Source organism: Gossypium arboreum, chromosome 4, assembly GCF_025698485.1.
Source record: "Gossypium arboreum isolate Shixiya-1 chromosome 4, ASM2569848v2, whole genome shotgun sequence".
Classification (NCBI taxonomy): Eukaryota; Viridiplantae; Streptophyta; class Magnoliopsida; order Malvales; family Malvaceae; genus Gossypium; species Gossypium arboreum.
This window is the reverse complement of record NC_069073.1, coordinates 1,034,495-1,060,315: the sequence shown is the minus strand read 5'-3', so window position 1 is coordinate 1,060,315 and position 25,821 is coordinate 1,034,495. Positions and strand designations below refer to the sequence as shown.

The 25,821-nt window shown below is 30.6% G+C and overlaps 3 protein-coding genes across 4 annotated transcripts; 1 reads left to right on the top strand and 2 right to left on the bottom strand.

Moving 5' to 3' along the window:
- Nucleotides 1–2,464: 2,464 nt before the first annotated feature.
- LOC108458126 (uncharacterized) lies at nt 2,465–3,716 on the top strand. Its single transcript, XM_017757397.2, has 2 exons — nt 2,465–2,908; nt 2,998–3,716. Exons 1-2 carry the CDS (start codon nt 2,635–2,637, stop codon nt 3,330–3,332), a joined length of 609 nt encoding a protein of 202 aa, XP_017612886.1. The 5' UTR covers nt 2,465–2,634; the 3' UTR covers nt 3,333–3,716.
- A 3,475-nt stretch (nt 3,717–7,191) lies between these two features.
- LOC108457846 (choline monooxygenase, chloroplastic) lies at nt 7,192–12,830 on the bottom strand. 2 transcript variants are annotated; one of them, XM_017757019.2, is made up of 10 exons: nt 12,343–12,830; nt 12,198–12,243; nt 11,878–12,013; nt 11,325–11,399; nt 10,983–11,195; nt 10,601–10,696; nt 10,318–10,433; nt 10,139–10,232; nt 7,799–7,849; nt 7,192–7,700 (listed from the first exon to the last, which is right to left on the bottom strand). In XM_017757019.2, exons 1-10 carry the CDS (start codon nt 12,710–12,712, stop codon nt 7,563–7,565), a joined length of 1,335 nt encoding a protein of 444 aa, XP_017612508.1. In that variant the 5' UTR covers nt 12,713–12,830; the 3' UTR covers nt 7,192–7,562. The 2 variants fall into 2 exon arrangements, with proteins under 2 accessions (XP_017612508.1, XP_017612509.1); XM_017757020.2 differs by lacking the exon at nt 10,601–10,696 and having other exon boundaries at nt 12,343–12,828.
- Nucleotides 12,831–18,392: 5,562 nt separating this feature from the next.
- On the bottom strand, nt 18,393–21,241 carry LOC108460061 (plant intracellular Ras-group-related LRR protein 6). The gene is made up of 2 exons (XM_017759440.2): nt 20,917–21,241; nt 18,393–19,530 (listed from the first exon to the last, which is right to left on the bottom strand). Exons 1-2 carry the CDS (start codon nt 21,112–21,114, stop codon nt 18,643–18,645), a joined length of 1,086 nt encoding a protein of 361 aa, XP_017614929.1. The 5' UTR covers nt 21,115–21,241; the 3' UTR covers nt 18,393–18,642.
- Nucleotides 21,242–25,821: the final 4,580 nt, after the last annotated feature.

Below are 25,821 nucleotides of genomic sequence, written 5' to 3'. Positions count from 1 at the left end.
TAAGCAAAAGAATCAGTTGATTTACTCAATAAGAGTAAATGATATTGTGATTTTGAAATCTGCTAATTTGGGGAAGCTTTTATTTGAGGGAGTGAGAATTGAATTATGATGTAAAAAGGTAAGGCTGCTGTAACATCTCATGACCCAATTATCGGGTTTGAGTTACGAAATGCTACATTCATTATTGGAGCAATAGCTATATGATTTGAAATTCAATTCAATAATTAATACATGCTATTAGGTTTAATGCCTAATCACAACATGTTATATAATCATATTTAGGATTTAAACAAGCTTACGAAAGTTCTTTCGATAACTCGAGGTTGTTTGAGTACAAAAATGTTGCATTTTCAAAATTATTGGGTTGGTGTTGCGACGTCAAGGGTATCACGTCGCGACTTCGACAAATAGTGAGTGTTGTTGTAATATTGAAGGTTTGCAACGGCGACATCACTCTCTGTTGATTTTACTGTTACGACGTGACCTACTATTTTTACAACACTTGTTGAACATATCTAAGTTCATTTAGTCCCTATGCTCATACATATATAAAATCTCAATTCAATTCATATGCCTATAATAGAATCCACACTTTTTTCATTCAAGATACCAAAATGTCAATATATTGCACCTTAACACGTGTTAACTTTAACAATTCATATGCTTTAATTCAATTTTGACTTCTACTAATTCAAGTTTCCAAAATGACCATTTACATTATAAAATTGACTCAACTTTAGGTACATGTTATATATTAGAACGTAAAGGATTTATACAATATTTGTTGAGTCAAGAGCTACAGGTTGGATGTTGAATCACTCATCGAGACTACGAGATCTAATGACACCTACGTACGGAGTAAACAAATCATATGCTGAGCAATAAAGCTTAGTAGTACTTTCATGATTTAAGTCAATAATACAAAAGCATTAACGTGTTAAAGATACAATTAATACATGATTATTTATCATCTATTTCATTTCACCTATTCATGTCTCATATACCCAATTAATGTACAATCTCATTTTACAATCTACATGTATTACCATGCTTCCAATAACAAATTACAGTTTATCTATGTGTAAACATGATATACCAATCTCATCAATATTTCATTTATCTAGTTCATATTTCATAGTCTTTATTTTACTCTGTCATCCTAGGTTGCTCGCTAATGATAACTTTTAGAATTTGCATATTCTACCATCCCGAGTGGCCTGCCAACGGTGGCTTTTACTATTTACATATTCTACCATCTAGGTGACCCGATCATGATGACTTTCACTATTTGCATATTCTACCATATTCACAGTATACCTTGGAAGGTGTTGTTTGCTTTTGCTTTATGGAAAATATGGTTTACTCAAAACAACACGATTTTTGCAGCAAAAGAACTGTAACGAGGTCACTAATAAAGCCATGGAGTATTTTGCTATCTCAGCCCCTATTAAGTCCTTTCCAATCCTTGGTATTGTTGGCGTTCGGTGGCATCCTCCTCCTCAAGGTTGGTTTAAGCTGAACACAAATGGCTTTTCACTTTCTAACCTAGGGAATGTAGAAGCATGAGCGTTGATTAGGGATAGTCAAGGAGATTGGATCGTGGGAAGCCATCGACACATTCCCCTAGCCACGAGCGTGTGTGCAGAACTGTGAGCACTTAGGGATGGGTTGCATTTTGTTAAAGATCTTAATATCAGAAATATAATTGTTGAACTTGATGCTATTGTTCTTACTGCTTACATCAAGAATGACACTATCACTAACCCCCTATTATTTTCACTTGTTCATAAGTGCAGGACCATTATCTCCCAATTTGAACGCCATAAGTTTCAACACACATTCAGGGAAGGCAACCGCTGTACGAACATGCTGGCCAAACTTGGAAGCTCTATTGTTGTTTGTTCCACTGAATGTATTTTGCCTTGCTTGTATTCATTTTGTCAACAACCTTCACACTGTTTAAGCCCCCTTTTAGATTCTGATGTTGGGGTGTTGTTGTTTCGAGATACTATGTTATGTTAAGACTTTTACATGCTTTTATAATATAGTAAAAAAAAAATTAAAAAGATTAAATTTATTATTACCCTAATATTATAAGCATTTATTAAAAAAATATATTAGATAATAATTCATAACTTTTCATAATTAAGTAAAGAAAAAATTAGAATAGTTAATTAAGTTTTAACTCAATAGGTATGGATATTATTGTTAATGCAGAAAGCATTGTTGAAGTGCGTTGAAATATATTATCATATTATTTATGAATTAAGGAGAGGCTATGGTACTTCGAGGCATTGTCTTTAAAAAATAAATATGATTAGAATTTATAATGAAATTGTTAAAAAAGTAATTTACAAAAAGGCCCCTATTGTACTTGTGATTTTAATATTTTATATGGGTAGAAACGGAAACTCAAGTTGTAATTAAAATTTTATACCTATAAAATAAAATTTTATATAATATAAAAGGAAAAAGGCACTACCGCTTTCTACACTTCCATTTTGGAATACTCTAGAGATTTCTCCAGAGACTGTCAGAAATTTCTTGATCCCTCGTTTAAATTTCTCAAATTTTATAACCTCCAAATTCTCAACTATTTAGGAATGATTTGTTGAAAGAGGAAGAGAAAAGAAAATGGGTTTGATTGGGAAGTTGAAGCGAAAGGACATCGACCAAGTTAACGACGACTTCTCCGATTTCTCGCTTTCGTCGCCGGCCACCAAGATTCGTCGTCTGGATGCTGATTTGCCCCCAATAATTGAGGAAGACTCCCTCCCTGAGAATCACGAAAAGGCCATCGTTCTCTTTAACCCAAACCCACTTCATCTTCATGACACACCTCCCTTGTCTTCCCCTCCTTCTACCCTCTCCTTCTCTTTCGATTCTCACCTCCTCTCCGGATTTAAGGGTACGTTTCTTATGATTTCATTTCCAGTTTGTCGCTGTTTCGATTTTACGGTATTTTTCTAGTTCTGATTTTGGACTTTTGTTGTGCAGACCAAATTCTACGGGCAGCTGACATGAAATCAGCCGAAACTGAAGAGAACAAGATGGAAAACGAAGGATGTCTAGCAGTTGTTCCATGGGTTCCCTCTCAGATTGCTTCAGTAGAAAGTAGAGATAGCGAACAGCAAGTTCTATCGTTGATGGAAACTGATGAAATGGATGTAGAAGAGAACTGTAGCAACAATGGAAGTATGCAGGAAGAGCATGGGTATGAATTGGATGGGTTGAAGCCAAGAGACGCCCTCCATAACTGGGCGCAGCAGCAACATTGCATGCTTCCCCAGCCTCCTCAAAACCCTTTTACTCCAATCACATGGTCTGATTGATAACTGGGGATTATAGTGTTGCCTTTTCCTTTTGTAAATGGTTTTGTCGTGTAATGTTAGGGGTTAAGAAATGAGATGGACAGAGCCTGAGTAAGAGGTGACGGGGGTTTCCCCTTTTGCTTGCCTGCTTCATTCAACGATTTTGAGGGGCATAAATGCTTGAAACCTTTCCTCTACTGGGTGGGGTGTATCTTCTCCTCTTATGGTAATTGAAGCTTCTTCTCTTATATGGTAATTGAAGCTAAATTTATGTGCCTTTTTGTTTTAACGACATCTCTGTTTCAGTCCTTAGCATTACCATGGTATGTACTGAATGTTAAGTAGATTTTGCTTTTGAACAAAACCAACAATGGGATAATATTAAATTAATCAGTGATTGATACATCTCTGTATCTCAGAAAACAACACAAAACATACTGTTGATTTGAATATCAGATTTTGCATCTACATGTATAGTGCCATTTTGATTATGGTCATGAGTCTTGAGGATCTTGGATTTAGATCCAAGTGATTGGTTGAGCCGTGGCCTTTTGTTTCTAAAAGGTTCCCCAAAAGTGTTCTTTGATTTGACCAAATAATGGCTAATATCAGAACTGGTTTCATTTTGAAAAGCATAATTTTGGGGTAATGAAGTTGACGGATATCTCTTGGAAGACGGGGAAAATATGGTTGATGATTAAACAAATTGTGTTCTTTGTTTCAATGTTCGTATTCTGTTTTCCAACACTTGAACAAATGGCCATCTTTTCCTTGCCTAAATGTTCAAATACCTTTGCCCAATGATTTCGTTCTGGGTTATTTCTAATATCGAATTTGTGTTATTTTGTCGGTAAAAGGTTCTCATGAAAAATATTTTCGATCTTTTTTAATAGTTGTTTTAACAGAAAATTATTTATTATTCTCGTAAAATGTCTTATTAATTTTTTTTTGTAAGAAATTTTTTAAACTGATAAGGTTTTGTTCATTGTAACATTCCTATGTCTGACCCGAGCACCAGGATATTATATTTTCTACTACATTCTTCACTTATAAAATATATTCTTATGAACTTTTATAATTTGGTTATTCACCATGTACAAGGAATCTTATTTTTATGATCTTTTATAATTTGGTTATTTATCATGTACAAGAATCTTCATTCTTATGAATTTTTAATTTGGTTATTCACCATGTACAAGGATTCTCATTCTTATAAACTTTTATAATTTGGTTATTCACCGTGTACAAGGATTCCCGCTAAGCATTCATGATTGAATAGTTAATGCACGACAATGAGACCTTCCAATAAGTCTATTGGAATTTCATCATCTATACATAACAAATTTATTACTGGTTGTTACTTAATTTTTTATTTTCATTCTTTTTAAAATGTTATTTTATTTTCTCAATTATGTTTTAAAATTAATGGTTATTTAATTAGTAAATATCTTTTAAATTGTATAATATATTAGTTAATACATTTGAAAATTAAATATGTAAAATCATGTACAATGTATATGAGAGAAGAACTAGAGGTGCTTACGGATTAGGTCGGGCTAGGTCTTTATAATTTATCTAGATAATTTTTTGTAAGTTCGAACTCGGTCTGGCCTAAAAAATGGGTTTGCTTTTTTGTCCAAACACGACTCAAGTTAAGAAAGGTAAGTCCGAGTCTGGCCCGATTCTTCTATATTTGAGTTTTTAAAATTAGCTTTTAGTTAAAATAAATTCTTAAAAACTATATAATATACTAAATATATTAAAGTAAAAGTTCTCTAACATATTAAAAAGTATTTATATTACAAACACTACTATAAATATAACAAATGTTCTATTATATTAAAATATAAATAAATATAATAAATATTTTATTGTATTAAATATAATTTTAAAATTTTATATTTTGGTTCAAGTTATTTAGCTCGACGGGTTTTTTATAAAGTTTTGAATAATGAGTTTAATGGTTATTTAGTTAGTGATTTAATATAAATATAAATATATAATTATTATTTAACATGTATAATTAATATAATACTTTTTTATAACATAATATATTTAGGCCAGGCTAAGTTTAGGCAAAAAAAAATCTAACCCAAGACCCGACTTATATGGAAATAAGCTTTAAACTTTACCAAAATTTATTTTTCGGATAGATCTTTAGGCTTAAATGAGTGACTCAAGCTATGAGCAGATGTAATGAGAACTGGTCTTTATTAAAAAGAAAATCTAAAGCAAAGTAAAATAAATAAGTTATATTACAGGTCACTTAGCTCTGCTTATAATTTTTTCTTGAATACTCAACTATAAAAAAGTTATAAATTGGTCGTCTCACTAATTATGTTTGTCTTTTTTATTTGGTTCCATTAAGTTCTGTTACCTTTATGATAAAAAGATGATATGACAATTCTAAAATTGGTATAATAACAAAATTAATCCGCAGTAGATACACAGTATTTCAATTTACTTCTAATTTTAAAAATATATAAAATAGAACAAGAGTCATGCCATGCAAGGGTAGCCAAAACCACCATTTTCAAAAGACAAACTAATAAACCTTAGAATTCAACTATAAGCAAAAAAACAACAAAATACATACAACAAAACCTAGGAAAATATTTGGGTTTTAGCTTTGAATATTCTTATTTTCTCTTTAAAACCAAAGGATTTTAAGGTTGATTTCAGATCCAAAAATAGAAAATTTGTTAAAAAGCGTAAAGAAAGCATCTGCATGAGGCAAAATAGCTATTATATGGGGAGGACAACACTTACAAATGCAAAAATCCAGAAAAGTAAATTGATTAAGTCAGCACAAACTTTTCTTCATCGTGTTCTTATGATAAAAAGGTAAAATAAAATAAGAGAGAAAACTCGTACATATAAAAATTAGATTACTTTTGTGATGGTATATAATAGTGTTGAGGCTCTTTTCTATTTTTTTTTTTCATAAAAGCTGTTTTGTATATTTATAAGATATAGTTTCCTGATGTGATATGTTAAAAGTAATTAGATGATGTCATACATAACGATACGTTACTTTTTTAGGCTCGACACATATCCTTAAAGTTATTCCTACTGAGATCTCGCATACTAGTGAGGTGACGAAATAGCGAGGTAGCGAGCTAACTGAGTAGTGAACTAGCGGGGAGATGTCGCCCCTTCCTTCATCGGGTCAGTTTTTGGGCTACTTGGATAAATCAAATTTTATGATATATTCTATAACAATTGCCTCTTATCTTGTCGAATAAGAATCATAAAATGACTTTTCTGATATCGGTATACACACATAAACTGTGTGCTTTAGACCTATGAAATTTGATTCTCATCAACTACTTAATTATTTCAGTTTCTTATAATTTATCTAACACTAACCTATAAACTTTTTATTAGATATCTTTTTCATCTTATTCGTTTGACCAAAACATTCCACTATAATTCAAATTTGATAACAATTAGAAGTAGAATTTCAATAAAATTAAATTGCAATTTTGGTATATAATTTTGTGAAAATAGTAATAACTATTTATTAAAAAGTCATTTGAACATTTTCTAGTTTTTGTTTTTATTCTTTTAAAAATTAAATTTATAAATTTATTAAGACATATAACTTATTTTACCCATCAACTTAAAAAAATCATTTTAACATTTATTTAATTTTTTTCTCTTTTAGCGGTTAAACTTTCATTGTTTGTCAAAACACCCTCAAAAAAAATAAACGGAGAAATTAACGTCTAACTTTGTTGACATGGCATACACATGTATTGCCACATTAGCAATTAATTAACTTTTCCATCTCTTTTGAGATGATTTGACAAACAATACAAATTTAAGAGCCAAAAAGATGAAAATTTAAATGGAAGGCTAAATTTTTTGTGTAAAGCTATTATTACAATTTGCTCATTCCATTGCATTCCACCCAACTAAATAATTGTTATATTTTTATATTATGTTACAAATTTATACCATTCCCATGGAATAGATTTTCAATCATAACTCTATTCCATTCTAGCTAACATGCCAGAAGTGTCTCTCTCCCTCCTATCCATCAAGACTTCACTCCCCAAATGTGTTCCAAAAACCTCTCATCTTTCCCCCTATTATCCCTTGCCTCCTCCCCCTCATATACATGAATACCAAGGACTACCCGTACTCCCTTCTCACTCTTTCCTAATTCGATAAATGCTAAGCAGCAGTTTAGAAATGCATTCAGCAAACAGAAGAAAATTCTCAAATGTTATTCCCATACAAGGTGAATTAGTTTATGAGATTATCGTAAAGCAGACAATGGAAATGATGCATGGCCTTCTCAACATTTGGCGCATATCTCCCTGTACTATATGCAGGTGATTCAATGCCCTTTTGAACACCTTCACACAGTCTAATGTCTTCCATCTGCGTATTTTCCTTGGTTATTAAACAGGTTTTGGATGTTGCAAGATTAACAGTAAATTTTGAGCATACAAACAAAACCAGAGATTATTTGCTAGTACCTGAACTTTTTCACTATCCGCTAGACTTCCCTCGATGAAAGCTTTGTCATCCTAAGGCCAAAACAAGTGCTCGGTTAAATAGGAACCATATTACCAATACATGAAAAACGAAATGAGTTACAGAATACATGCCGCACAGAAAATCTTCTCTATAATAAAATAGAAAAATGGTTGAATTCTACAGACTGCAACTATGGATAACAAGTAGAAAACATCAATATTATGTAAGAGGAACTTTCAAACCCAGGTTAATGTCAGCATCCCACACACGCATGCACTTTGAACTGCCCAACATACATAAACACAACATTTGAGAGGCTAATGCATATGAAACCAAGCATAAGTCTCCTCTAAAACAACATTACCTATCATTAACCTTGTATACTCTAAAACTTAAGCAAAAATAGAAGCATGTATCTAGTATATGTGCAGAATTCAGAGCTCAAGACATAGAGGTACAGTAAAAGATTTTGCGGTATATATATATGCCTTCATTACTCTTCACATAGACATATTCTTTGCATTTAATATTTTCCATCCAAAAGTTGAAGGAGCTTTACACCTAAACCATTCAGTGATAACCAACAACACAAGATAGTTTCGAGAAAGTTCAATTTGGAATTAGAACAATTCACAAGGTGCCTTATTTATAAATGTTAGTTTTAGTTTCTATAATCTATATTATTAACAACACTTGAGTTATTGAGCCCACGAAGATTATATACTGACAATCTAATGAAAAGAAGCTGAATGGTTTCTTTATGCAGGATAAGATCAAAGCCGTGATGAAAACAGTCTTTTAAACAAAATATTTTCATAATTCACAGCTTTATGTGCAGAATCTTTCACATTATAAGCAAACGCTTGACTATCTGTTCACCAACACAAAATCAGACTTTTTTTTTCGACAAAACGAAATCAAATATTTGATATAGGGAAAAGAGACAATTATGTATATGCATGTGTGACTGAGGGCAGGTGAACAATGGTTGATGCAATCATCATTCTCCAAGTACATATTGTGCATAGAGAAGCACATAGACATGGTTGCAGAGTGACACTCAGTATCTGTAATCAAAAGGCTACTATTTTCTTTATCTGGGATAATATGGTGCATGCATTAGATGATTGTTTTACTCAGTATTACAGTATCCTTCCTTTCGTTGCTGAACAAATAACAACAACATCAGGAAATATGTCATCCTTTGCCTACCCTTGAAAGACTGCAACCAACATTCATGTCTCAAAAACAGACAGGTTTCCACCAGTTATCTCCCATACATAATTAGAAGTACCCAACCTTGCTTTTGATAGAAGAACTTGGGGTGGAAAGGCTTCTGTCTTTCTAAAAGTTACCAACCTCAAATCTCAAGTCTTCAACTAGGAAAACTGATCCAGTGCCAAGTCTGAAATTTTTGCTGCCTGTGTGAATCCAGTATTCTTCAGGAGATACAACAGGTTATATGCTTTCAACCTGGTAGTTGCCAGTAAGCATGCAGGAGTTCCTCTAATTTCTGGTAGGCTCACTGCTCACATTGTCAGTGATGCTTAATCCACAAATTAATAAAAGGAAATAGCTGGGCATCTAAGAGGCAACTATTCTATGCAGGCCATTTACAGCTCATCCAGTTTAAAAACCTGACAGTGATTGCTTATATCCTAAAACACTTCTGGACCCTTTCTCTTTTTTTTCAGTTCTGAGTCCATATGAGTTGCTTGTGTTCATGCATATCCTAGAAGAACTTGTTTCTAGCAAGCTAACGTGCCAACTATATGTAGAGAGACTTGTCACCTGCAGACTGTGTGACAGACAAGGCTTTATGGGTGGTTTCAAAGTCTCGAAATTTACTGGTGTTTATACATGGAACAGTAGATGGAAGAAGCAGAGTCCTTTAAGATGAATATAAAGAACATTCTCTTCTTCCATCTACTGTCCTTACAAGAACCGACATAGAGAAAATCCAGACCTGCTGCATCTTGTCCTTGCTATTCCTCTGTCTTGTATATTACAAGTGATAGCATAAAAAAGAAGGCATTGCTATTCAAGCCTAGTAACTAAACATGTCAGATCATGTTTGTCTTATGTATTTGACTAACACGGGAAGAATCCCAAAACTTGCCCTAAACAAAATTTATCTTCTTTTTACATGATGTATTTATCCTTTCTTTAATCGTTGCAAGTGTCATAATTTACCATGCTCAAAGTATCTAGCTTATAGGTACAAAATAAAATTTATTCACTTGCTTACTACTACTATGCATTGTGAATACTATGTTTTCACATGTTTGATATTCTAAAACTGCAATGAGCATATAATATCATATAATAAATAAAATTACCTTAAAAGAAGCTTCAAGAAAATAGTCGAACACTACAAGGCATTTCCTTGGTCCAAATGGGATTGCCAGATTGGTGTCCATCCAAGGTCCATACCTACAAGACCAATAGAAAAATATATATTACTGGAATGAGTGCAAAGACAAAAGGCAAGTGATAAAATGTGAATGGACATAAAGACCTGTTAATCATGAAATTTGGATATATGAAAGCATAAAAAGCTTTTGATCCAAGCCGATCATCTTCCTTCTGTTTAGAGCCACCTTCAGCACTTTGGATGCTAACCTTTTCAAATATCTATTCATAAACAATTATCACTGTTACACTGTGACACAATATAAGAAAAGAGTAAATCAGAAACATCAAACATGACATGTTTAAGCATGTCCATATTACATTACAAGCCAAACAAATAGCATTTTAATCTTAAATATAACTAGCAGAAAGGTCAGACCGAAGCATACTGAGGTGGTATATGAATCAAGTGAAAGACCAGATGCAAGGCCTTTGTGTGCAAATGGCACATGGTAACCACCATCCAAGTAGTTGTCGCAGAATACCTGTAAGTAAAAGAAACAAAATACAACTAGCCATCTCCATGTATGTTCAGCAAGCTTTGGACAACAATCATATAATCATTAACATGGAGAATATGCAATTTAATATTCAAGACAACATAATGTCGTTAGTGCTAGTGATAATAATAATTAATGCTTTATCAGAAGACAGCATACAGACAGCATCATTAAAGCTACAAGGAAACTCCATATATCATTTAGGTATTATCATAAAAAGCTAAGAGCAAGAAATTAAATGAAGGAGCTTCCATTAACCACAGAGACGCACCTTCCAGTTACATTCAATGATGTACTCACGTCGACAAACATAAGTTAGTGTCGTATCAACTCCATCAAGGCTAAATAATTCAGAGGAGCTACCAAGCCATTCACTTGCAACGTTGTCAGTATCAATATTGTCCTTTTGTAAAATCTCATTGTCCATATTAAGAAGAACAAATGGTCCCCAAGTAGCAACTTTTATAGGTACAAGTCCAAAATCCTATCATCAATCGCAACAAATATCCACAGAGTTATTAATTTAATAGGAAAATATCACACAAGAAAAAGAAAGATTGCTGTTGTATTAACAAAAAGGCAAACAATTATGTTAAAGTACTCGACGGAATACATTTATGGAGAAGTCGTCTATTCCTGAAATTCTAGTCGCTTTACGAAGTTCTCCATTTAAACCATATGTCCACCCCTGCAGAAAATATTGGATTTGGATTATATCTAGTGCATAAACTGGTTGGCATCTTAGTGGTAAATGGTAAGTAAAGAAGAGTTTAATCAAACTACTGTGATTTTCAAGTCATAATTGGAATATCGGAACAGCACAAATGGTGCAAGGATGTCACTTATAGAAAAGGAATTGTTGTTTATTCAAGAGAAAAATCGTCATTTTGCCACAAATTAATTTGTGAGGATTTTCCACTTTAAGTGGAATATTTGGATGTGTAAAGTACCATCTGTTTATAAAAGCAACTAGAACAATAGTCAACAAAAATAACATAAAGTGGAAAAGGGAAATTTGCGGGGAACATCATAAGGTCCCAGTTGCAGATTAGGATGAAGTTTCACATTGAGACAGAAATAAAAGAAGCTAAAACAATTTAAGGTCAAAAACATGGAAAAATCAGGATGTTGATTAAGTCAATCACAAAAGAGACAAACAGATTTACATGGTAAGGGCATGTAAAACAGGACGTTTTCCCACTTCCGGACACAAGAAGAGAGGCATGATGTCTACAAACATTGTGAAAAGCAGCTATTTTGCCATTATCATCCCTGCATACCACAAACTCTACATTTCCCAGTCTGCATGAACACAAGAAAACTTCAATCCTTCTTACACGTGAAAAAAAATTGATCATATTTCATTTACTCTACCCTTAAATTTCCCAAGGACCATAAGATAGTAGCAGTATTATTCCAACGTTATCTTAGCCAAATTATGGTTTCAGTGGGTTTATTATTACAAAATTAGATAAACGAGTGGCACCTGCCGCTGAAGAAATCACGGGGTTCTTGTATCTGTTCAGTATACCCTGAAAGATGAAAAAGAAAAAAAGAAAAACAGAATCAAAATTCAACCATATAAGTAAAGAATCTTGGAATATTATGCAACAAGGTGTGAATATACTAACCAACAGCCTGCCAACCCCTGTAGAACACACGATCGAGTTCAAAAGCATAAAAGGAGGGATCAGTATACCAGGAGGAGGGGGGAGTTATGGCTTTCTCTATGGGGATTTTGGGATCAAATTCACGCACTATTTTGTGAGCTTCGTGACTCCAACTACATGATACTGAGATTGCTCTTGCTCTTGCTCTTGCTCTTGCTCTTGGATTATTATTATTAATAATCTGGAAATGGGTTTGGAAGAGAGATAGCCGAGTAATGGGTTTCAGTAGCAGTGTCATCTCTGTTTCCACTCTATGACTCACTAAGTTGTGGATATTCCTACCTCTCAACTCTGTTTCCAATTGCCTTGTCTCACTACCATTACTGTGCATAAAAAAAATTAAAAGCCGGCAGCCACATGTGAATCAGATACGTAAGTTGAATAATCAAAATCATCATATACTAAATACTAATGTAAACAAGCTTTTTAGGAAATTAATTCTATATCATAGTTAGATTATTCCTATTTGTCAGTCTTATAATCAATATTTATAATTAGATTTCAGGAAACTTACCGATTGGGTCATAGTTCAATTGACATAAATATTATTGTTAATGCAAAAGGACGTAGGTTTAACTATAATAAAGTACATTATTCACTATTATATGTAAGAGAAAGGCTATGAGCAATTCTAGAATGACTAGAAATTATAATGAAATTGTTCAACCTGAAGATTCTGTTGTTAATCGTAAAGAAGATAAAGCATACAAGTTAAAAAAAAGGGGTTTAAAGAATTGAAGCTAGACCTAATCATGGGTCTGGCCGTATTAAAATTTTTTATACGAAAACAGATATAAAAATATAGTTCATCAAATATACTAAAAATTTCAAAAAAAATGTTTTCCAACGAACTAAAAATACATTAAAAAAATATATACTTAAACGACGTTGAGATAATTGCAACTTTTTTAACCAATATGCCAGAAATCAACTTAATAACTCAATTACTTTTTTAAATCGATATTTTCAGATAATTTAACCAACTTTCACTATAAATCGATATTCAATTTCACCGTTTTATCTTAAAAATAATTTTTTTTTTAAATTTCCCCTCCTGTCACTATTTTGTCACGAGATCAAATAAGGAATTTTTTTTTAAATTTAACTTTGGTTTTTTTTTTACCGATAATTTTTATGCTAGAAAATTCATGTTTTATAATAGATTCGAGAAAACCACTTATCATTACAAACCATACCCACCACTCATATTTGTTTCAAAAAGGGAAAAAAGAATTTACGAATAACTTATATTAAGATGATATTAAAATATATAATTTTAGATATTAATAAAATAATGTTATATCATCAATTTTAAAGAGATATAAATATTATTCTAAGCTCAATCACATACGATATCATATTTAATTAAAATAATTAAAATTTTGGGGAAATGTTGAAACTACATGCTTGAAAGAAAACATAACAAAAAAAATAAATTTTGAAAATGCTTAAATCAATAATTAAAATTAAAAATTGATAAAAATCATAAGCACAAATTGAAAAAATAAAATAAAATCAACCATTAAAAAATAAAAAAACCATTTGTAAAAATAAAATTTGAAAAATTAAAACCACCATTTGTGGTTTTATCAAATTCTAAAATTTGATTAAAAAATTTAAAAATAAAACACGATTTGAAAGCAAAGAAATAAAAGAGGATTAAATTTAAAAATATTAAAATGATTTAAAAATTACAATAGAAGAAGACATGTTTGTTTATTTATTAGAATTTTAATTTCCTAAGTAATTTAATTAAAGTTAAATTAAGTAGAGAAGATATTAAATATAGATGAACGATAATAAGATTTTTATATTTTAAAAGATTTAATATAACATTTGGTACTTGAACTTGATACTTTTTCTTAATTGGGTACTTAAACTTTTTTTGGCTACTTGAACTTGTTACTTTTCTTAATTTGGTACCTAAACTTTTTGGGCTTAATTTAGTATCTGAACTTGACATTTTTCCTAATTTGTTACCTAAATTTATTAAATGTTATATAAATTACACAAAATACTAACGGTGTTAAAAATTTTTTGTTATGCTACAAAAATATTGTCGAGAAACTCATGTTTAATAAATAGGATTGAGCTATGCTTAACTAATTAATATTAAATTTTTAAAACCCCAAATTAAAACGAATTCATTATTTTCAATAAATAAAATAATTAATTAATTAATTAAAACTAAAAGTAATTGAAAATACAAAATAAAAAAAATATCATATCATCTGTCACATGTCAATCATACATTGATTATTTTGCTACTTCATAAAAAAATAACATTGTTAGTATAATGGAGTAATTTGTAAAACATTTCACAAGTATCAAATCGAACAAAAAAAAATTAGGTACCAAATTAAGAAAAAGGTCAAGTTCAGGTATCAAATTGGACCCCAAGAAGTTTTAAGTACCAATTTAAGAAAAAGTATCAAGTTTAAGTACTAAATTAGGAAAAAGTGTCAAATTTACGTATCAAATTAGACTAAAAAAAGCTTAAGTACCAAATTAAAAAAAAAAAGTTAAATTTAAGTATCAAATATTATATTAAATCTTTTAAAATTGATGATGTGACATTTTATTGTTACTGTCTAAAAATTATATATTTTAAAATCATCCTAATATAATTTATTTTCGTTAATTGTATATATACACTGTATATACACTATTGGAATAGAAACGGGGCCACATGGTACAGCCACCACCATTGCTTTTTTTTTAATAAAATTCCTTTTTATTATTTTTCTATTATTGTTTTAGCTTTATGATTAGTTAGATTTAATCTAGTTTTAGACTAATAATTAATTCAGTGTTTGAACTGTGAGATTTTAAATTAACATTTAAATATTTTTCATACTGATATTCGTAAATTATTTGATTTAGGGAATAGACTCGTTATCTTACAACATCATTTTAGCATCAAATCGAGAAAGGTGCCCCTCTATTCAATGGTAGATGGCATACAATTGGTGAACCAATGCGATCCGTAATTGTCATAGTCGATTCATCGAAGAACAAATTGACGTAACCAATTGAGTGAATGACTGGATTCATCAAGAGAGTTAATGATCAAGTTTAAATGGCTTGTGTAGCTGAGGCTATTGATTTGAGTCGAGTTCTTCTAGTTCGTATAAGGTTGCTGAGGAATTGAATCGTGGAAGCTGTTTTCAAGAATATTCATTTGGTAGGTTAGTTGAACTGTAGTTAATATACAACTATGGAAGAATTAGGAGGTTTGAGGTTATTCCTTAATATTTATAACCGACTTATCGATTGGAGGAGAAAATCCATTGTCCGAGATCAATTCGAATCCGAAGTCAAAATCACACTTGAAGCAAGAGTTTTCGTTTATTTGTTTTATTTCAATTTAATAATTTAAATTTACTTATTTTTATTTAGTTTTTATTTTTATTTAATTTCTATTATTTATTTAAGATTTAAATTTAACCATCATTTTCTTTAATTTCACAAATTAGAAGAAATCGTAAAATTAATCAATTCAGTCTATGTAGGATCGACCCTACTCATTATATTGTAAATTTAATTTAATTTTGGTTTAGGTGTACAATTTTTTTTAGTGAATTCGACACCCATCAGTATCAAAACAATACGAGCTACTAAGCATCATCCTCTCCAATGTTTTATTTTGGTAAAACACTGTAGAGTGTACTTCGCATTTCGAAAGAAACAGACAGTGGCATCATGACGAGGAAGAGCCAACGTCACAACGACAAAGTACAGACATCCCGACGAGAATAACCTGTCATCCTAACAACGCGCTGCATGACATCCCGACGAGCCAAACATGACGTCACTACCAACTCAACCTGGTTTCTTCTCCCAATTAGACTCTTCTATCTTTTCCTAATTAAACTCTTATTAGTCTAGGAATATTTTAGTCATATTAGGACTTTAATATTAGCTTATTTAAAGGGTCTTCATAATCCTGTTTAGAGAGTTGACAAAATATCTTTTACGTGAGATTTGATGAAAAGTTTTGGGGAGAGTTTTTGAGATATCTTTGTATTCAAGTTTTGAGTTTTGCTCATTTAGGTTATTTTCTCCATCTTGTACTCTTCATTTATTTTCTCATTAAGTAAAGTCTCTTTTGTTTGTGATTTTTATCCTCTTCAGAGGAGTTTTCCACGTAAAATTTTTATATTTATTCATCTCTGCTTTTCTTATTCGTTATTTATACGAGTCAATCCCCAACAACACATTATCGAATTAGTATTCTCTTCCTTTTTAACTTCACCTACTTTCATTCACCAAAGTCAATAGCATGCATGCCCAAAAGAAAAAAGAAAATCAATAGCATGCGATTAATTTCATAGTAACCACATAATTAAATTAATTCTAAGCAGTTAACGTCAACCATGCAATTATTCAATTATCAAATAATAATTCATTATTTCGCCATGGAATCAATCATGCAGCAATTAATGCATTTGAAATATACATGCATACCAAAATAACTTCATGTGCCAATGTTGTTTATTGGTCAAGCCAGCCTTATGCTTCCATTTTCGTGAATCCATTTTTATTTTTCTTGTAATTCTTTTATTATCATATTCAAGAATTTTATTTCAAAGAATTTTATTAAAAAATTCTAAAACTGTGGGAGAAATACGAACATCACATGTATAATAATAGTAATTACACGTTATCTTTTACTGTCATAAAAAGATTAGTCCAAATTAAAAGTGATCTAATTTGGTTAAGGTTTATTGGGTTTTAGTTATTAAATAAAGTATGAGCCAAATATGTGTAGATATTCTAATAACTAATTTCTAATTGATGACGGTTGATTAGAAATTAGGGTTAATGTGTAAAAGTTATATATATTAAGATAATAGTCCCTAAATTACACATACATAACTTTTCTAATATCCATCTTTCACTACAGCAAAACAGGTTGATTAGAACAATTTGCGGCATTTATGTGAAAAAACTCCGCTATAGAACATGATAAACTTTCCCCACAAAGTTTAATTTGTTTGTTTTTATAGTGATTTGAGTTTAACTTTGTTTTAGTTTTATGGTAGTTTGAATGAATTTATTTTGTATTTGATTGACATAAGTACATCTTAATCCTTTAAAGGTAAAATTGCATTCCCTTAAAAATAATGAAATTTTGATTTAATTTTTGAAAATTATAAAATATAGACTATTCAAATGGTGAAATTGTATTTTACTATTGTAAAATTAAAATTTAATTTCGATCCCCTAAAAAAATTTTACCTTAACCTTGCCAACATGTGAAAATTTATATAATATAAATAATTAGTATATCAAAATTTATATAAAAATACCATTACATTAAACAAGATTGTAATATGTGAAAATATATTAATAGAATACCAAAGGATTATGAAAATTCTATATTAATTTATTGTGCTCACATTTGATTTTATAGAATAAATTTCTTAAATTAGAAGTTTTAAGTTAAAAATAATTAATTAATTAATTAATTTTTATTATCATATAATATTAATTTTATAATTGTAGATTTTACGAGGATTGAAACGATTCTAAAGTATACCATTAACACGAATAGTTAAACATTTTAATTGGAAAGTAATGAATAATTATTTAATACATTGACGATGAAAATTTTTAATTTTACGAGAGGTTAAAATTGGCACATGTTTTAAGTTATATTTAAAGTTTAAAAATAGATGGTGCACCAAATAATAATCCAAAAGTAATTAGGGTAATAGATATAAATTTATAACTAGATATCAAATACTGCGCGTACAAGAACTAACCTTTTAATTGTATAAAATCAAAAAACATTACAAATAAATAAAAAATATATCTATAAAGGAGACGAAGCTCAACAATAGGGGCATGACTTTCACTGGCAGTGAGATTCAAGTGCACTTAAAGGATGTTACGAAAAGTGATCAAATTATTATCAATCGATAATGTTTGTGATTTGATTGTCCAAAACGTAAACTTAAACAAAAATATTGGATTAAGTAAACGTATTAGGTACATGACAACAAATATTAGCATACATATTTTTATATCAACAAATGTTTGGCAAACAAGACATTACACATTTATGTACAGACCAAGAGAGCACTCAAAGTCAAGCTAAACTACAACCTACATACATGATACATACGTGCGGCTCGTCATTTATCATCACATTCATGCATACAGACATTACTTTATACTAAAATTCACTAAAAACAGCAAAGCAAACATATATTCTAAGCAGCAGAAAGAGACCAAAGTTTGGTTTTCAAAATTTCCTCATTCGGTCAAGTACGTACGAGGCGAGAAGAGTCGGCGAGGTGACAACAACCCCATGTAGCGAGGCGAGAAGAGTCGGCGAGGTGACAATAACCCCATGTAGCGAGGCGAAGCGAGACCCTCAATGGACCTATATTCGGATATCATAATGAACCCCTCTCTCTCCCCCCGCCGGCCACCTATTTTGCCATTGAAGGTCCCACACTTCACCAACTTCCCCACCCATGATTGTTTCTTTGGGGGGCTTTGCCCGGCTTTCATTTTCTCACTCAGGTACTCCTTAACCGCCTGCAAACTCTGCTCAAACACCTCCATGGGTGGTGAAACCAGGGGGTTTCCTTCCACGCAAAGCTTCTGGAGCTTCTTCAAGCAGCCAATGGAATCAGGCAAACTTGTTATTTTGTTGTAACTAACGTCCAATTCCACAAGGGAAACGAGAAGGCCGAGGGAATAGGGTAAGTTTTCAAGGCACTGAAAGTTTTGGCTTACGTTGAGAACCTCTAGGTTGATCAAGTTCTCCATGTCCTCGGGAAGAAACCTGAGGCAATTAAGGCGTGCATCCAAAACTCGTAGGGATGTGAGGTGAGAGATGGACTGAGGCAGGAAACACAACTTGTTTGCGTTGACTGACAGTTTCTTGAGGTTGATGAGCTCAAATCCAATAGTGTCTGGCAGCACGCTAAGCTGGTTGAAGTTAGCATTCAGTTCTTCCAAGGACTTGCAGTTCTCAATAGTTTTAGGGAGAGTATGGAGAAGGTTGCTGGAGACGTTGAGAATCTTGAGCTTAGACAGACAACCAATGGAGTTTGGTAGAAACTTAAGCTGATTGGAGTGCACATCCAAGGCCACCACGTTCAGTAACCTGGCGGTCATTGACTCCGGTATGCTCTGCCAAATAATTCACATTACTTAATTCCCTTCAAACCTTAAAACTGGTCAAACCTTAAAGTTAAGACTTCAAAGAGGAGGGTAATGAGATTATTAAAAAAATAAAATTAATTAATTCAGGTTGTACTTTCAAAGCCCGCAATTTCGTACAGCTCAAACACTTACGTCATTCCCATTGTTTTTTAAAATAAATCGGTTAATTTAATTAACTAATTCAACTAATTGCCATAAAGCTGGTGAATAAAAATCAATGCAAAGCTGACACTGTTGAGGATTTGAATATCACAACAATATTAAATATTGATACAAAATTATCAAATTAATTAAATTAAAACATTAAAAATATAATAAAACCAAAACCATCAATTTTCATAACGTACGCCAGAGTACGATTGAACCAAAAAAAAAAAAAAAAAACGTACACCAGAGTACATCATATATTATATCATAAGCTCCCCCTTACATAAATCTGAGTCAGGTTAAAGTGAGTTAACCAAATTTGAGGCAGACCTCGCTAAATCCAGATAAAAAATCTCTTACCCAACCAAAAATTGACTCATGATTACATCTACGTATAACGAAACGTTTTAAACTAAAAGAATTATATTTATTTAATAGTTTGACGAAAATGAAAAAAAAAAATTGTTCTTTCAATAGCCCTTGAACCTTTCATCATCCCACATCAATTGATTTTTTGTCTTTTATAAGTATGTATTTAACTAATTGAAAACCACTGTTATCAATATAGAAGACGTTGATTCGAGTGCGTTGAAATAAATTATTTTTCTATTTATAGATTAGAAGTATTATAAATAATTCTAAGTATTATATAAAAAAAATATGATCGGAACTTTTAATAATATTATTCAAAATAATAATAATAAATATTGTTGGATAAGTTTCACATCCAGTCCTTGTAGTATTCGATTCGTTATATTCACCCCCATCATTTTATACGATTATCCATAAAAAGGAAACAATGGGTTTAAGATCAATACGGTAGTTCAGATTTTTTATTTTTCCTTTTAACCAAACACTCTACCCTCGTTGGAAATGTCAATATTCAAATTTTTATGGAGATTATTCGTTGAGTTGACTTAATTTTTTTTTATTTTCCATTTTCCGAATATTTGAGAACTTTTAAGCAAAAAAGTATGAAAATTATTTTATTGAACCATTATGTTTTAAGCTGTTTATGAAAATAATAAGAGGCCACTGGATATTTTCTGGGAAAAATTTTAATCAAAAATGAATTCAGAGACACGAATACCATGGTTGTTCATTACAGAATAAGTTTTTGTTGTATGAAAAGAAAAATATTGGATGTAAAATAAAGAAATGAAAAGAAAAGAAGAAAGATAGATAGGAAGGAAGGAATATACATACCTCAAGATTATTATTGGAGAGGTCCAAGTTGGAGATAGTAGCCAAGTTTAGAGAAAGAATTGGAAAGGAATCCAGTGACATGCCACTCATATCAACCCTAACCCTTCCTTCCTCCATACATCTTCTCCTGCTTCGATGATCGCCTTTGTTTTTACTCATCTCCATGAATGTCACTTGCTGCTGCTGTTCGGACATCATTTTAATTCACAGAAAAGAAAAAAGTGTATGAACATCATCCAAAACCAGAGAAGAGAGAAAAGAGCGAAAGGGAATTTTGGTTCTGGTTTTGATGAAAATGGTTATTTGCTTTGTTGTATATAAATATGTATATAAAAGTACAAGGGAAAGGTACGGAGTAGAAATTAAGAGGAGAGGTGACGTTGGTGAAGAAAGAGACAGGAGAAAGCGCCGTTTGGATTAGGGTTATGGAGATATAGATGCGTTGCGTGGCCATCTCTCTCACTGTATAAAGTCAACCCTCTTCGCCTGCCCGCCAATCGCGCTCTTCTCATTTCCTTTCTTATTTTCAACATTTTTTTTAATATTTCACTATAGGAAGTTATGGAGCTAGAAAATTTGGTTTGGGTATTGTATGCTTTTACGATAGTTTACTGTTTTAATGGTTTATATGTTTATAATTTTAAAATATTAAATTAAATTTTATCATTTTGAAAGGGTTAAAGTACAATTTTATCATTACTAATTTAAAATTTTATAAATTATAAAAGGCATAAATGAAAATTTTTCTATTTTAGGAGAGACCGGGGCCCCTGCTAGCCCCCTTTGCCACTGGCTATAAGATACTTGTTAACTCTTAATTATGCTTGTAGAGTCTAAAAATTTCACTGACAGTATACTAAATATTATTACATATTTTTAAAGATATAATAAAAAAGCTAGTGTTTGGTACATTGACGATGTGCTTTTGTTATTCCCTCAGTAGTCTTAAAAACTTGTCATGTTTTCTTTTTTAATATTTTTAATATTATATTATACCGTTATAAAACACTTGTCAACCCTTCTCGTGTCTTACTTGCGAAGTCTAAAACCCTCTTAAAAGTGTACCAAATATTATTTCATGGTAAAATTATAGAATAATTAAAAAGAACACTTGACATTATCCTATTTTAAATTTGTTTTTCCTCAAGATATATATTTACTTAAAAAAATAATAGATTATAACATATTTATAATGTGAGTGAAAAATATGTAAAAAAATATACTTATCAAAATTATATGAAAATCAAATGAAACTTTAGTTAAAATAGTTATGTTGAAGCTTTAGGGATTATAATTTCTTAAGTTTAAATCTCGTCATAATAATATTTTATAAAATTGTATGTTAGAAAAATCACATATTTCGTGTAATGGCTTGTAATTATCTATGTCGACATACTTGGATAATCATTATAATTAGCAAGTTCTATTGAAATAAGGGTCATCAGAGCACAAAATCGTAAGGTTGAAAATTGAGGGTAATTATATGGGTAAGTACAAGTAATTACAATCAAGTCCAATTACCTTATAGTTTTTCAAACACAGACTTACATGCTTTAAGTTTAAAAAATTATTTTTATTCAAAATAAATTTTAAACCCAAGACATGTATTTTATGTTATTTTATTAAACATCGTGAAAATTCTATTGACGAGAGATAATTTTTCATACATTTTAAAAGATTGTTGAAATTACTCTCTAGTTGATATGTTTAGTTGTAACTACCTATATTTTTTAAAAAATACAGTTATGCTATTTAAAAATAAAGTAATGTATTTTTTAGTTTTTGTTAATGAAACATAATAATTTAAATATAAAGTAATTCAATATAAAATATAAATATTTTATAACTATATAAATTTATTAAAATTTTTAATTTATAAGTATGATAAATATTCTTATTAACTAAATTTATTTACCAAAATATTCTAATAAAATTAAAATTATTATTTATAAATTTTAAAATATTTAAAATGAAAAATTCAATAATATATGAATATCGAATGTTATATTGGTCAGTTCAATTTTTTTCTAAATTGTACTTATATATATATTATAAAGTATAGATATATTAAAATTTTATATTATACATGTAAATATTTAGGTGTATTTAAATATTTTTAAGATATATTTTATTTAGAAGAGATGAAAACTTATATTGTAAAAATTAAATTTTATTACACTAAGATACAATGTGAATGAAAAACAAACATAATATTAAAATTATATTTATTAAAATAATCAATAATTAAGTTATAAGTAAAATGATAAATTATTTATAATTAAACATTCTTTAGTTGTTTTAAGTAATTTTATTTACTCTTTTCAGTATAAAAATAATTAAAGACGAAAACACCATCATATTAATATTTAAACTTTTATTAAAAAGAGCTTTTAAGTTCTTGATCGGAAAGAAATAGCAATAGGCAGCAACAATATGAAGTTAAAAACTTAAAACAATAAGCTTTAATTGAAGGTTTTTTCAACCATACTTGAAAACTTAAAACAATAGGCGGCAACAACATACTTGAAATTGTGGCTCTAACCTTCTGTTTACTTTTATTAGCGCCCTGTGAACTCTAAATTGATGACGAGGCATCTTAAGCCACAAAATCTTTTAGCTCGCCATTTCTAATAGCCTTCTCTATAGCATCTTTCAAAGAGAAACAATCCTCATTGTGCCCCCTGTCATTGTGAAAACTACATTTGTCTCTCGAGTTGGTTCTTAACTGACTACGTTGCATAGGTGAAGGGCTTGGCAAAATGTCCAAACTCCTGACTTGATTAAGAATGTGTACTGAAGCATTTAAAGGAGTGTAAGCTTCAAATTTTCCATAGGAAACATACCTTCTTTTGTGCTCGCCCAGAGGCCTCTGCATTGCCCTTAGTGATTCATTTTATGAATAGTTCCTCTGTTGTCCCCACCTTGTACATGCAAACTCTGAGAAGGAGGACTTTCTTGGCTGCGCACACCCTGACGACCCCTAAATTGACTATCATCCCTTTAAAAAGTGTTGCGAGTTGCTCTTTTAATTTCCTTTACCTCAGAAAATTTAAGCGCCCTCTAATACAAATCTGCCAAACTCTGTGGCCTATTATCAGTAAACGAATATTTCACGTGCTCATTTTGGACTCCCATAATGAAGGCGTCAATGGCCCACGGGTTCTCCAAGTTCTTTGTGTTCTACGTGGCTGTATGGAACCTTTTGACATAATCTTGCAAAGATTCTCCATCCCTCTGTTTCACTAACATCAAACTCATAAGAATGTTCATTATTGTCCTATGGGCTCAAAATCTTCTAAAAAAAATGACCCAATTGTGATAAGCTTTGAATGGAGCCTTGTGGCAAAGACAAATACCAATCTTTTGCGCTTCCCTTAAGAGTCGTCAAAAAGCTTTACATTTTGTTGCATCAAAAGCCCTTAACACATTCATGTAATCATTATACTTCATGAGACATGACCAAGGATCCCTTTTACCTTTGAACATCTCTTTCAACACTTTAAACTCGGTTGGTAGGCTCACAGCCGCCACTTCTGGAGACAAAGGGTTGTTAGAACAAAACAACCAGTCCATGTCATGTACATCAGGGTGCAATGCTCGCACATCTCTACACAAAGCATTCATCTCATTCTACTATGGTATTGTATGTGCTCCCACAACCTTCTCTAGGAAAGGCACGACATGGTCTTGAATATCAGGTTGGTCGAACTATATCTTATTTCTTAGTTCTTAAAATATATTAGATTATGATAAACTCATCATATGAATGAAAAAAAAAGTACGTACCAAATATTTTTATAAAAAAATTAAAGGTAAGTTATATCAAAGTCATTTTAAAATAAGGTCATTCTTACTTTAATCACTTTAATTTTTTTGTCAATTTAGTTACTCTAATTAAAATAATCTTTCAAATTGGTTACTCTTGTTAAAAATTCTGTTAATCCACTAATAGATTGTTGACATGACATTCTTTTACTTTTGATTAAAACTAGGGACTTCTCTAAAATTAGTCCAAAACACTTTTTTTTTTGTAATATAAGATTTACCAATCCTCATTAGGGGTGAGAAAAACTTAGTTCAATTCAAAAAAATCAAAAAAAAAATAAATTTTGAGTTAATCGAATCAAGTTATTCGAGTTCGAGTTTAGTTAAATTTTACAATTCGAATATCAAGTTAGTGTAAATACCTTTTAGTCTCTATCAACTTTGAAAATAAGCAAATTGGTCACTCTCAACAAAAATTACAAAATAATTTAAAATAATTTTTAAAAATTCAAAATGATTTTTAAAATTCATAATATTTATAAAATTTCAAAATTCATATTTTAAAAATTATAAAAATTTTAAAAGATTCTAAAATATATATAAAAGAGTTTAATTTTAACATTTTTCTAAAATAATAATTTTGAGACCTAATCAATGATTCAATTTTATATGGTTTCAATTTTGAAAAGTTTTTGAAATATTTATAGTTTCAATTTTATATGCTCTAAAATAGAATTAGTTATACAGTAATAATATTATTATTTGACATTGTTTAATTTTTTTATTTTAACTCGAACAATTTCACTCAATTTGACTCGATTCAAAAATTTTTAAATTAAATTAAAATTATAAAATAGGACTTATGAACTCGATTAATTTAAAATTTTTTCCATATCCTCGTCACCACCCAACACTCACCGCACCCATCTCTACACCCCTCACTCCAAAACCCCCCACACCATAAGCTCCCTGCAGTAAAGTATTTCTTAATATCTTAATAGAAACAGAAATATTCTCCTAATTAGCAGTAAATTTTGCCTTTTTTAATGAAGTTCAAATTTTATACTCATAAGATAACTTGGATATGGTAAGTTTCATTTCATGTCATTTCGTTCATGATAGTATAATGGCCTAGTATTA